The 12,027-nt window shown below is 42.3% G+C and overlaps 1 protein-coding gene across 3 annotated transcripts in view; it reads left to right on the top strand.

Moving 5' to 3' along the window:
* The window catches only part of ERCC8 (ERCC excision repair 8, CSA ubiquitin ligase complex subunit), a 59,209-nt gene extending 48,177 nt beyond the window's left edge, over window positions 1-11,032 (top strand). Inside the window, exons 11-12 of one of the 3 annotated variants that reach the window (XM_084629358.1) lie at window positions 3,054-3,140; window positions 9,900-11,032. In XM_084629358.1, the coding sequence (XP_084485484.1) occupies window positions 3,054-3,140; window positions 9,900-9,956 (144 nt within the window). In that variant the 3' untranslated portion in view covers window positions 9,957-11,032. Of the gene's footprint in view, window positions 1-3,053; window positions 3,141-5,168; window positions 6,408-6,990; window positions 9,870-9,899 lie in introns of those variants that run through there. The other 2 variants (XM_084629359.1, XM_084629360.1) reach the window with 2 other exon arrangements.
* The last annotated feature ends 995 nt before the right edge of the window (window positions 11,033-12,027 follow it).

The raw sequence follows: 12,027 nt of genomic DNA, 5'->3' as shown, positions 1-12,027 counted from the left end.
AGTAGTTTTGCTGTTTCATATTTGAACTCCTTCAGAACTCTTGAGGTGTATAGCAGTTGGTTCTGATGACTTCTTATTGTTTAATTTGTTCCAAAACCTCCTCTATTGACACCTCATTCTGGGAGAGTTCCTCAGCTATGTCACCTTAAAAAAAGGTCTCAGATGTAGGGATCTCCCTCATATTCTCTCTCTGAAGATCGGCGCTAAGAATTTATTTAGCTTTTCTGCAATTACCCTGTTTTCCTTGAGTGCCCCTTTAGCACCTTGATCCAGTGGCCTCACTGACTTTTTGGCAGGCTTCTTGCTTCTGATGTATTTTAAAAATACTTTGCTGTTAAATTTTGTCTTTAGCTAGTTGCTTTCCAAATTTTTTCTTGGCCTACCTTATAATTTTATATCTGTTTATATTCCTTTCTGTTTTCCTCAATAGGATTTCACTTCCAATTTTTAAAGGATGCCCTTTTGCCTCTATCCGCCTCATTTATTCTGCTGTTTAGCCATCGTGGCATTGTTTTGGTATTTGGAGTATATGTTTAGATTGATCCTCTATTATGGTGTTTTTAAATAGTCTCCTTGCAGTTTGCAGGTATTTCACCCTTGGGACTGTTGCATTTAATTTCTGTTTTGCTAGCTTTCTCATTTTTGAAGTTAAATGCTAAGTGAAGTTAAAGTTAAATGTGGTGACTGTCCTTGGTATTTTCCTCCTTAAATGTTAAATTTAATTACATTATGGCCGCTGTTACTGAGCAGTTCAGTTTTATTCACTTCTTGGACCAGATTCTGTGCTCCACTGAGGATTAAATCAAGAATTGCCTCTCCCCTTGTGGATTCCAGGATAAGCTACTCCAAGAAGCAATCAGTTATGGGGTCTAAACATTTTATCTCCGCTAAGGTGACATATACCCAGTCAATGTAAGGATTGTTACGAAGATAGAAGATGCAATAATAGTCTCTCTAATCTCCTAAGCATCTCACAGTTGCTTGTCACCATACTGGTCAGGTGGTTGGTAATATATTCCTACTGCTGTACACTTACTTTCAAGCATGAAATTTTTATCAGTAGAGAAGTCTGTTAGTTGATTCATTTACAATTTTTACTTTATTTGACTTTATGCTTTGACGTATCGTGCCACTCTCCCACCAGCATGACCTACTCTGTTATTCCTATGTATTTTGTAGCCTGTTATTTCTGTGTCCCACTGATTTGCCTCATTCCAGGAAGTTTCCATGATGTCTGTTATTTCAATGTCCTCATTTTATGCTAGGCACTGTCATCCCTTGTTTTAATATAGATTCTCCTGAGCAATTTTCACATTATCTGGCACTGGTCAGCATCCTAGTCGCAGACATCTGCTTAGCAATGTCCACAAAAAAGCTCTTTATTGCGGTGCTTGACCACAAGAATTTACAGCACGGATGCTCCACCTCAGGTTGTGATAAGATTCAGGGTCTTAATACAGCTCCAAGCGGCTGCTTGAGGCATGTTGTAGGGATTCCAGAGTAATATTGCAGTAGTTCTGATATACTAGAATCCAGGAGCAAATGGGCAAAATCTGATCCCGTGCCAGCTTTTAAATGGAGGAGGGAACATCCAGCCAACTTGACGCCAGAGCAGGGTAGGGTACACAGTTAAACAGACAAGTCAGTAATGGTTGCTTGGAAAGCAGTGTGGGATAGCTGCTCGAGGACTGCCAAGTAGTTGGCAGCAGCATCGCATGCGCATGAACAATACACTGTATGTCAAGGTTCCTCCCCCACTCTGAACTCTAGGGTACAGATGTGGGGACCTGCATGAAAAACCCCCTAAGCTTACTTTTACCAGCTTAGGTTAAAACTTCCCCAAGATACAAATTAATTTTATCCTTTGTCCTTGGAATATCCACTGCCACCACCAAACTCTAACTGGGTTTACTGGGAAACGTAATTTGGACATGTCTTTCCCCCCAAAATCCTCCCAACCCTTGCACCCCACTTCCTGGGAAAGGTTTGGTAAAAATCCTCACCAATTTGCATAGGTGACCACAGACCCAAACCCTTGGATCTGAGAACAATGAAAAAGCATTCAGTTTTCTTACAAGAAGACTTTTAATAGAAATAGAAGTAAAGGAATCACCCCTGTAAAATCAGGATGGTAGATACCTTACAGGGTAATTAGATTCAAAACATAGAGAACCCCTCTAGGCAAAACCTTAAGTTACAAAAAAGACACACAGACAGAAATAGTTATTCTATTCAGCACAATTCTTTTCTCAGCCATTTAAAGAAATCATAATCTTACACATACCTAGCTAGATTACTTACTGAAAGTTCTAAGACTCCATTCCTGGTCTATCCCAGGCAAAGACAGAATATAGACAGATACACAAACCCTTGTTTCTCTCCCTCCTCCCAGCTTTTGAAAGTATCTTGTCTCCTCATTGGTCATTTTGGTCAGGTGCCAGCGAGGTTACCTTTAGCTTCTTAACCCTTTACAGGTGAGAGGATTTTTCCTCTGGCCAGGAGGGATTTTAAAGGGGTTTACCCTTCCCTTTATATTTATGACACTGTACTAACTCAATTCACAGCAAAGTTCTTTGAAGGACTCCAGAGTTTATCGCAAATGAAGAGTTAGTATACTACAGTGGATTGCATCAGGTGAATGCAAGCGTTTTCAAACAGAATTAACTTGACTTAATTTGGTTTAAACCATCCATGTAGACAAAGCCTAAATTTTTGATCTATTGTGTCAAAGGAAGAAGTTTTGCTCTGAAGAAACTTGAAATACAGTTGACAGGGAGATGAGAAATGAGTTAAATTTAACAGTAAAATCAATTTAAATGGTAGCAATGCTATTTTGGTAAGCTCTTCCTAAGGAAATTGGCAGCAGTTGTGTCCTATTGACTTTTTTACATTTTAAAATCTGCAGTGATCTAGATTACGTTACAGATCGGATTCTAAGAATGTTTCTTTATTTCTAAACATTCAACGTCATTTAAATATAATATTTCTCATAAGCATTTCTTGTTCAATATTCAGCAAATACGGAGTGAAGTTATTTTTGCTTTTTCTCACAGGAACTATATAGTGGTAGCAAAGATTGCAATATCCTTGCGTGGGTTCCAGCTTTACGAGAGCCAATGCCCGATGAAGATGCTGAAAAGGTATATATAGAATGTTCTATGAATGTCAATTGTCCTTTTATTTATTTATTTTTTTTACAGCAAAGGGGAAAAATTAGATATGAGGAAAATATTTCCCAATTGCCCTTTGCAGTGAAGATTGATACACAGAAATGATCTAGCTGTCTTTTCTCTGCAATACGCTTTTCCTATGGTGCAGAGTAGCCTAATGGATCTGCCAGTTCTCTACTAGAGTTCCTGATTCTCCTGTATTTAAAGTGTTTCTTGTTTTTATGTTGTTTGGCTATTTGACTTTCTTCTTAGCCTTTGTAATTTCCATGCTATGTTTTACCTGCCATAGTTTAAGGTCCTTTGGAAATATAGTAACAAAATTAATAATAAAAAGTTTGAGTAGTAAACGAACAGTGAGATTAAGGGTAGCAGTTTTTCGCATCCAATTACTGTTGGATCTGGAAGTATCAGGAAAATTCTAAGCAGGCTTACTCAAGAGTCTGTCTGAGACAAAAGGAAGGTGGGGCGGGTATGTATTTACTATCCAAGTTCCCAAGAAACTTTTGATACATCTACAGATTTTTAATGAATCATTGAAGCTTACAAACAAAGTCTGGAAATTTTTATTTTTTTTAAACAATCTAATTTCTTAGACATTATTGTAAAGTGAATTTAGATTTAGGTCTCTGTCTTACAGGACCTATTTATGAAATGAGGTCCAGTTTCATCATCCTTTTTTAAACTGGAGATCTGTTAGCTGTTCCATGATTTACAGTTGGTACTGCATATTGGTAAAGTTATTTTTTAAAAGTCTTTATTTTGTTTGTTTTCTAACTATTCTGTGATAACTAGAGTAGTGTGTGTTTCTTGGTAGCAATACCTCTAATTTCAGCTTCCAAAGGGAAAACCTAAGTAACAGTACCTTCCAAAGGCGCATAAATTGCTTCCTTCAATTTTTGGTCTCTAAGGATTGCCCTCATCATTAAGACTTCATGTCTGTCATGTAAGTCACAAATTCCGTGACTTTCCATGACCTCTGTGATTTCTGCAGTGGCCAGTGCGGTTGGCTCTGAGGCTGCCCGAGCAGATGAGACGGCCACTGCTGGGGCAGTTTGGTTGTGGGAGGGGGCTCAGTACTGTGGTTCCTGCCACTTCCGCAGAGCTGCACGGAGCCCAGTAGGGAGCCTGCCAGCCCTGCCAACCCTTGGCTCCACCCTGTGCCCCTTCCCACACTCCAAACCCCTCGGCTCCACCCCCACCACACATCACCTCCATATTGGTGCATATAGCAAAATTAATTCTGCACATGGATGGGAAAAGTTAGAGGGAACATTGCTGGCAACCCGAGTAGTACCTCCCTGCCAAGTTCCTCTGCCCTTTTTCAGATCTGGCAGAGCAGCTGCACAAACACCAGGCAAAATCCAAAAGGTGCTCTATACATGCATCAAGTTTCTCAGGCTTGGCAGAAGGTTAAAATATGCCCAGCCTGTGTCCAGCCAGCTGACTCTCTCTGCTAGGGCATGGGGCTCTGAGTCAGACAGGCATGTTGAGGGGCCCCTCCTCCCCAGGTAGCTGCAACTCCACTGAAAAACCCAACCAGGGTAGACAGAGCAGACAGGGGGACGCTCTGAGGATGAGGAGGACTCAATCCAGGGGGTAAATCCTGGAGCAACAAAGGCTACGGGTCACCCCACAAGTCCTAAAATTGGTCCTAGAATCTCTGGGGAGAGAAGTAGGGCTCGTACACAGCTCCGCTTCCTCACACCGTGAATCCAGATTCTCACGATACTCTCTGGATTTTGCAGGACTTACCCCAGACTCTGGGTCCCAGAAAGGCAAAAGCAAGAGTGTCCTGCGCAAGGGAGCAAGTACTGCTGTTATGGGGTGGGGTGAAAATCAGGGGTTAAACCCCTTCTCCTTTGCCGAGGGTTGCCACCTTTCTAATTGCTGGTAACCGGACCCCCAAGGCCCTTCCCCCTTCTCTGCCTCTTCCCCCAAGGGCCCGCCCCAGTCACTTGCTCCTCCCCTGTCTCCTCCTGCTCTCCCATTGCTCTCTAGATGGTCTCCAACTTGTCCCCCATCCTCCAAGCTGGGCTCCCTCTGCTTTGTGGATGGGACAGGAGCTGCTGCAGCCTGACAAGGAGCCTTCCTGCAGGTAGGAGGCAGACCCAGTAAGCAGGGGTTGGTGTGGGTTAATGACCTGGCATCTCCCCCTGCCCCGCAGTAATACTGGACTTTTGGTGTCTGGTCAGTGCATCTGACCAGACACTGCCAGGTCCCTTTTTTGACTAGACTTTCCGGTCTAATACCAGGCATCTGGCAACCCTAAATGGCTCCCGGACAAGAAGCCAAAAACCAGACTGTCTGGCTAAAACCCGGGCAGGTGGCAACCCTACTTTTGCTTTCTCCTCCTGAAAGAGTGTTTGCTAGGACTTTTCTCCCGCACAGAGTCTCTCCCCGTGCAGTGTAGCATGCTCACCGTCCCTCTCCCACCCTGCACCATATCTAGGCATGCGGAGAAGTCTCTCCCTCCTGTGCAGCCCTGCCTCAGACTGCAGCCTCATGGGAATTGGCTGCATGGGCTATCTGGCTTTCAGCCCACGGACTCTCACTCTGCCAGGAAAGTGGTGTAGATCTGAAGCAGCAGCAGAATGGGAATTTTGCCCTCTGAGCATCAGCCATAAACCATGCTGTGCCATGAAAAGGGGCTCAGACTCTGAAAGGTAGGGAAGGGTCTCTCGATGCCCCTTCCCAGCTTCACAGTGTGGCTCCACGTTAAAGCCTTGAGCACTTCAGGCAGTCTGTGACCAGAACAGAGGCACCTATGTGGGATTACATAAGGGTACATGAGAAATCCCTTCACATGTTCAGAATGATACTGATTTCCTGAGTATAGCTCCAAGTGGTACTAGATTACTCACATAGTACTTATTAACTAGGAGGGGCAGGCAAACAATCTTTCAAGCTTCTGGGACATCTAACAACTATTTTCTGAATTGAGGGATGTATAACAATTCCCCTCTATTGTACAGTCCCCAGATCAGGATGAATAGTGTACCACTTGCCCCTATAAGCAGACGGGGAAGAAGAGAAAAAGGCATTGCTCGCACACACACACAAACCAAAAAAATCCAGCAGAACTTTTCCAAGACCAGATGGATGTCTCTTAGTGGCCTGGAAGAAACTTTTTATTAATAGATCTTTCTTTTTGAGCATTATGATGATGCATGTTTTCCCACTGATACCTCCAAAGAAGGAGAGCAAAATGAGGACACCTGATTAAACCAAGTCTTAAACTAAAATGTGTTTTTATATTTATATTAGGGCTGTCAATTAATCACAGTTAATGCATGCAATTAACGCAAAACAAATTAACTAGATTAAAAATATAGTTGTGATTAAGCACAGTTTTAATCACACTGTTAATAATAGAATACCAATTTAAATTTATTATACATATTTTTGGATCTTTTTCTACATTTTCAAAGATATTAATTTCAGTTACAACAAAGAATACAGCGCTCGCTTTATATTATTTTTTATTACAAATATTTGCACTGTAAAAAGATAAAAGAAATAGTATTTTTCAGTTCACCTCATATGAGTCCACTCAGTTCTTCTTGTTGAGCCTGTTGCTAAGACAAACAAGTTTGTTTACATTTATGGGAGATAATGCTGCCTGCCTCTTATTTACAATGTCACCTGAAAATGAGAACAAGCGTTCACATGGCACTGTTGTGGCTGCTGTTGCATGGTATTTACATGCCTGATATGCTAAACGTTCGTATGCCCCTTCATGCTTTGTCTTGTAGGCTCTTTGTTTTTGAGTGCAGTCATATAAAAGGTAAGTTGCACTTTCATGATTCTGATTGCATTACAGTACTTCTACAGTGGCATGGGGAAAAGGATCTGAAGCAGAAGCTTCCAAGGAAACCTAGATCAATATTCCTCGAAACCAACAAAATCCTCAGCATAACTAAATCCTTCTTTCTGATTCACCCTCTGCATCCAGAGTCCTAAGTGGCTGGTTGTAATCACAAGAAGACACAGCGCACAAACCACAGCATGCAGTGTTACAACCTATACTCTGGATTGTCTCCAAGCACAAGACTTTGCAATGACACCAGGAAAAGCTCCCCAATTCCTTAGACAAACATAATTCACCTAGGAGTGGAGATACACTTCAATGACAAAGATCCACCCATCTAGACAGGTTCCAGATGATCCAAGATATGATATCCGTGCTGGACAAATGCATAAGGCCAACCATAATTCAGAGTCTCTATCCACTGGGCCTTCTGCTCTCGTACACATGGGTCTCCCCAAGGACTAGGTCACACATCTGGTGTCTCCCGGCCTTTCTTAGGAGTATGGGACCATTCCTTGGAGTGAATGCAAGACCACTTTCCAGTTCCAAACCAGGTGCTGGAATCCCCTAAATAATGGATAGTCTCAGAGAACATCCACAGGGATCTTCCCATATACCTTCCAGACCTGTTGGTTCTCACAACATATGCCAGGCTGAAGAGTGGGGGGAGTGCTTCCGGGATCCAGAACAGCATAGTGCATCAGGAGGGCAACCATGTCTTGGTTCAGCCAGGTAACCACGACTGCATACATAAACAACCAAAGGGGAACAAGGAGTGTAGAAGTGATGGAAACAATGAAAAGACAAAGAAGATTCTCCCTTCCCTAAAGGTGATGCATATAAAAGGGAGAGCTAAACCTAAAGGCAGACTGGCTCCGCAGATGCAAAGTCAACTACTCAGTGTGATGCCTGCACCAGGAAGTCTTCACTCTGATCTTGCAGACTTTCAGTCTCCCTTCAGTTGACCTGTTTGTCAATTTCAGGAAGACAAAATGGCCAAAATTCTTTACCTAGCAAGCAGACCCCACGGGGACATATGCTGTGTTGCACAGATGGCCGCAAGGCCTACTACACACATTCCCATCCTTTCTTCTTCTAGGGAAGGTGATCCAAACAATAAGGCAAGAAGAAGGAAGGGAGACAGTGCTAACTACATACCAACCAAGGAGACCCTAGTACTCTGATTTAGTAGAATTAAAGCTGGAACCACTGTTGCAGCTTTTGGCAAGACCCGACATCTTTTTTTCCAAGACCCATTTGTCCACCCAGACCCAGATCGTCTTCAACAGGCAGCTTGGCTATTGAAAGAGGGAAGCATTAGCTGCTCTCAGCCAGTCTTCTCAAATGATCAGGACTCTACTCTCATCCAGGAGAGCTTCCACACTAAAACCTGCTCCTACAAATTCAGTTCATGATGCAGGAGCACAGCGGAGGTCCAAGGGATCCTGGGATTCTGGCCACTCTGGACTTCCTTCAGGAATATGTAGATAAAGGTCTTTTGCCCAGCACTGTAGCCTACCAGCTGCCAGCCATAAGTAGTGTACGATTTACAGGATCCGTGGGCTCCTTGGCAGAACCCTCAGGTATGCAGATTTGTCAGAGCAATCAGAGTGGCCAAACCAGTGGTCAGACCGATCTTCCCTAAGTGGGAACTACCACTGGTGTTGAAAGCCCTAACCACCCAACCACCCTTTGAGCCTCTGTTTGTTCTGCCCATGGCCACAGCACCTGACCAAGAAGCAGTGGCACATCCTAGGTGTCAGAAGAGCACTGAATATTTATATCAAGCATACAGAATGCTCAAGGAGATCGGGCTGTCTTCATTTCCTTTCATCCCGAGGTGCCAAGGCTTAGTGTCTAAGCTATCCCATACCAAGTGGATCGGACTGTACATTGCTGAGACATACAAGTCATTCAGCGTGCCGGTTCTGGAAAATGAAAGTGCATTCTACAAGATCCATGGCAACCTCATGGGCCAAAAGAGAGGCACGTCTACAACAGAGATCTGAGGAGCAGCCACGTGATCATTGGCTAATGCCTCTGTCAGACACTATAGGGTGGAGTTTCTGCATCCACAGAGGCCTTTGGCAGAAAGATGCTGCAGGTGGTGGTCCAGACATAACCTGGCCATTTGAACAATTCAAAAAGTGGGGTATATCCTATTTATGTTCATTTCTCTGTCCCTCCCTATTCCAGTTCACTGCATGCTACTTCTCATACATATCTGAATTGTGGGAGATGCTTGGCTGCAGAATGGAAAATTTCTTACCCAATAATTTTCTGTCTGCTAACAGGATCATCCCCAATTATACCCTACTGGATGGCTTCACAACCAGGAGTCAGCATTTTATTTGGATAGTCACCATGTAGGCAGTGGCCTATTGTACATAATTCATTAGTTCACTGAAGTTGTTAATTTTCTAAGAGCTTTCTCACAGCTGTTGAATGAATCATCTGGCAGCAAGCAGGAGAAGGTGTGTGGCTATCACAGGCTCTCCTGCAGCTTTGAACTGCCTCTGCAAATTGTAGACAGGAAGGGAATAGCCCATATGTAACAGAATTGTGGGAGATGCTGTTAGCAGAAAAGAAATTACTGGGTAAGAAATTTTCCATTCCAATCCATGTGCCAGAAACCATGTGACTAAGTCGGTCATATGCAGGATACTACTTTCTTTCATAATGTACTCTTCTAATCTGTTTGTTTATAGGATGGACAACCATCAGCTTCAAAAATGCTGTAAAAATCAGAGAAAATTATTAGTTTATATTCAGATGGTAATGTAAGAAATGACTTGAGTAGTGACCTTAATTGAGTTCTTAATAATTACATATTTTATTAAATCATAATTAAATTTTAATGATTTCACTCACTTTTTAAAAAGCAAACTATTGAAAAAAAAATCTGTTATCTTCTACTTCAGCAACACTTAAATCCAGCATTTGAAGATGGATGGAGCAGCAGTGATGATGAAGGATGAATCTCAATTAGCTGTTGATATAAAACTGACATTCATGCACCATGTTTGTGAAGAAAGGACTTTATCTGCAGAATTGAACAAGTATTTGTCATCAGCTTCTTTGTAGAGTTCCTTAAAGCTCAGGCTTTCAGAAATGAGATTTTCTTGGAAAGTTACATTTTTGTACTGTCTTAATGTTTCTTCTGTGTTATTACTATATTTTGAAATCGTATTCTTTTATTTCACCTGGCCTTCTCACTCTCTTCCCACCCACCCCCGCCACCCCCAAACTTTAGGCAAAGCAATTTGGTATATTGTACCTAGTTGTTGAGCTGCATATTAAGAAAAGCAAAAATTCTGATGATCAGATGCTAGTACACCCCGTCTCTCTTCTGGTTTCACTAAAACAGTGAGGACTAATGATTCCTTCTATTTTCAGGGGATCTAAATGGGGCAGATTGAGACTAGATGAGTGTGGAGAGGAGCTGGGGTGTGTAAGTCCTAGTTCCTTTGTATTATCCCCATTTTACAGATGCCTCTCCATGGGTGCATTATGGAATCCAGCTTCCTCAATTAGAATTGAGGCATTATTTATATAGGTATTTGTATAGCCCCCATCAATTTAATATCTGACCCCATCCCAGGTATTTAAAAATAGAAGCAAATTACATGGAATAAGATCTTATTGGTCCTGTTAAGGTGATCATAAGATCAGTGGGCATCCTCTGCTGCATGAACCCACCCCCCCCCCACCCCCCAAGTGGAGGGGAGAGTTCATGGATAGCGGCAGGCAAACGCTGAATGGACTTGGCTTCTGTGACAGCCAAAGAGTCAGGAGGAGAAAGGGAAACCTAGTGCTGAGTCACTGGGCTTCTGCCAATGTGCTGTGACTTAGGAGGTTGAACCTCCTGCCTGTTCTGGGTGTGCAAGACCTGCTCTCCCTTTCTCAACAAGACGACTGAGAGGAATCTCAGCAAGCTGAGAGTGTCCTGTCTGTGCTAGGTGTGTTTTCCCTCTTTGGTTATAATGTAGCCTTATGGTTTTAATAAACCTCAAGTCAGAAGAAAAATTTGAATAAAATGGAAATGTAAAAAACAGTCCTTCAAAATGTCTTCATTTCAACTGAATGTGTGGCTAGGGTCTTCGCTCTGTACTGTCATGCAGGAGGTTTGGTGGGTCAGTTCCTAGCACAGTGCTGGGCTGAGCGTGCTACAGGAGCAGCACTCACTATTCCCTGAGGACTGAGTTAAGGAGCTGCACTAAAAGGCTTCCCATCAAGTGAGGGAAGGATGGCTGGGATGCAGTACTTCAAAGGGAAAAGTTTATACCAAATGGAGGAGCAGGATTCAAACAACATGGGGAAAAGTGTTAAGCAACTGGATGAAAATTATTTAGCCTGTGTACTGTATGTCACTAGTGCACATTTCAGAATTACATTTGTAAAAGTTTTATGTGCTATTTTTTAAAAATTGCATACTGTTATTCCATACACCAGTCCAGTGAAAGGGGCATAGAGAGACTCAAGGAAATCCTAGTAATTCAAAAGTGTTACTAAGTTTACAATTGCCAGGAATGTTGAAACCCAAAATTTGGCCTCCCTTAAAGTTGTTATGAAGCTGTACTAGTTGGGGGCAGGGAGATTCCCAAAGCTTCACTTAATCTTAGTTCAAGGGACCAGCCCAGACCCCGTAAGTGTAGGGGAATATAGCAAATTGAAATTGGCTTCTTAAAGATGAAACTTTCATTTAATTACCAGTTGTTAGTTCTTTTCCTCCTGAAGCCTAGGGAATCTTGGTAACTTAATGAAAATAAGCTTTATTACAAGACAAAAGCTAAATGAATAAACTATTTGTATTATTGGGCAACATTTTTGTTGCATGTTATGTGTATATATACAGGTGCTTCATACTGCATATAATATTTGTACTTCACATTTTCCAAATTTACTAAAAAGGTGGGGTTTTTTGTCTTGAGAGAAATGTTCATTAGATCCTGTGTTTTTTAAACCACTCTCCTGGTTTGTGCATTACTTCAGAGCTAACCATCAAAAGGAGAAATAAATTACATACTAATCAGTTCTTCCTGAGCTGTG

This window comes from Lepidochelys olivacea, assembly GCF_965140295.1.
Source record: "Lepidochelys olivacea isolate rLepOli2 genome assembly, chromosome: 5".
Classification (NCBI taxonomy): Eukaryota; Metazoa; Chordata; order Testudines; family Cheloniidae; genus Lepidochelys; species Lepidochelys olivacea.
This window is presented reverse-complemented; position numbering and strand designations above follow the sequence as displayed.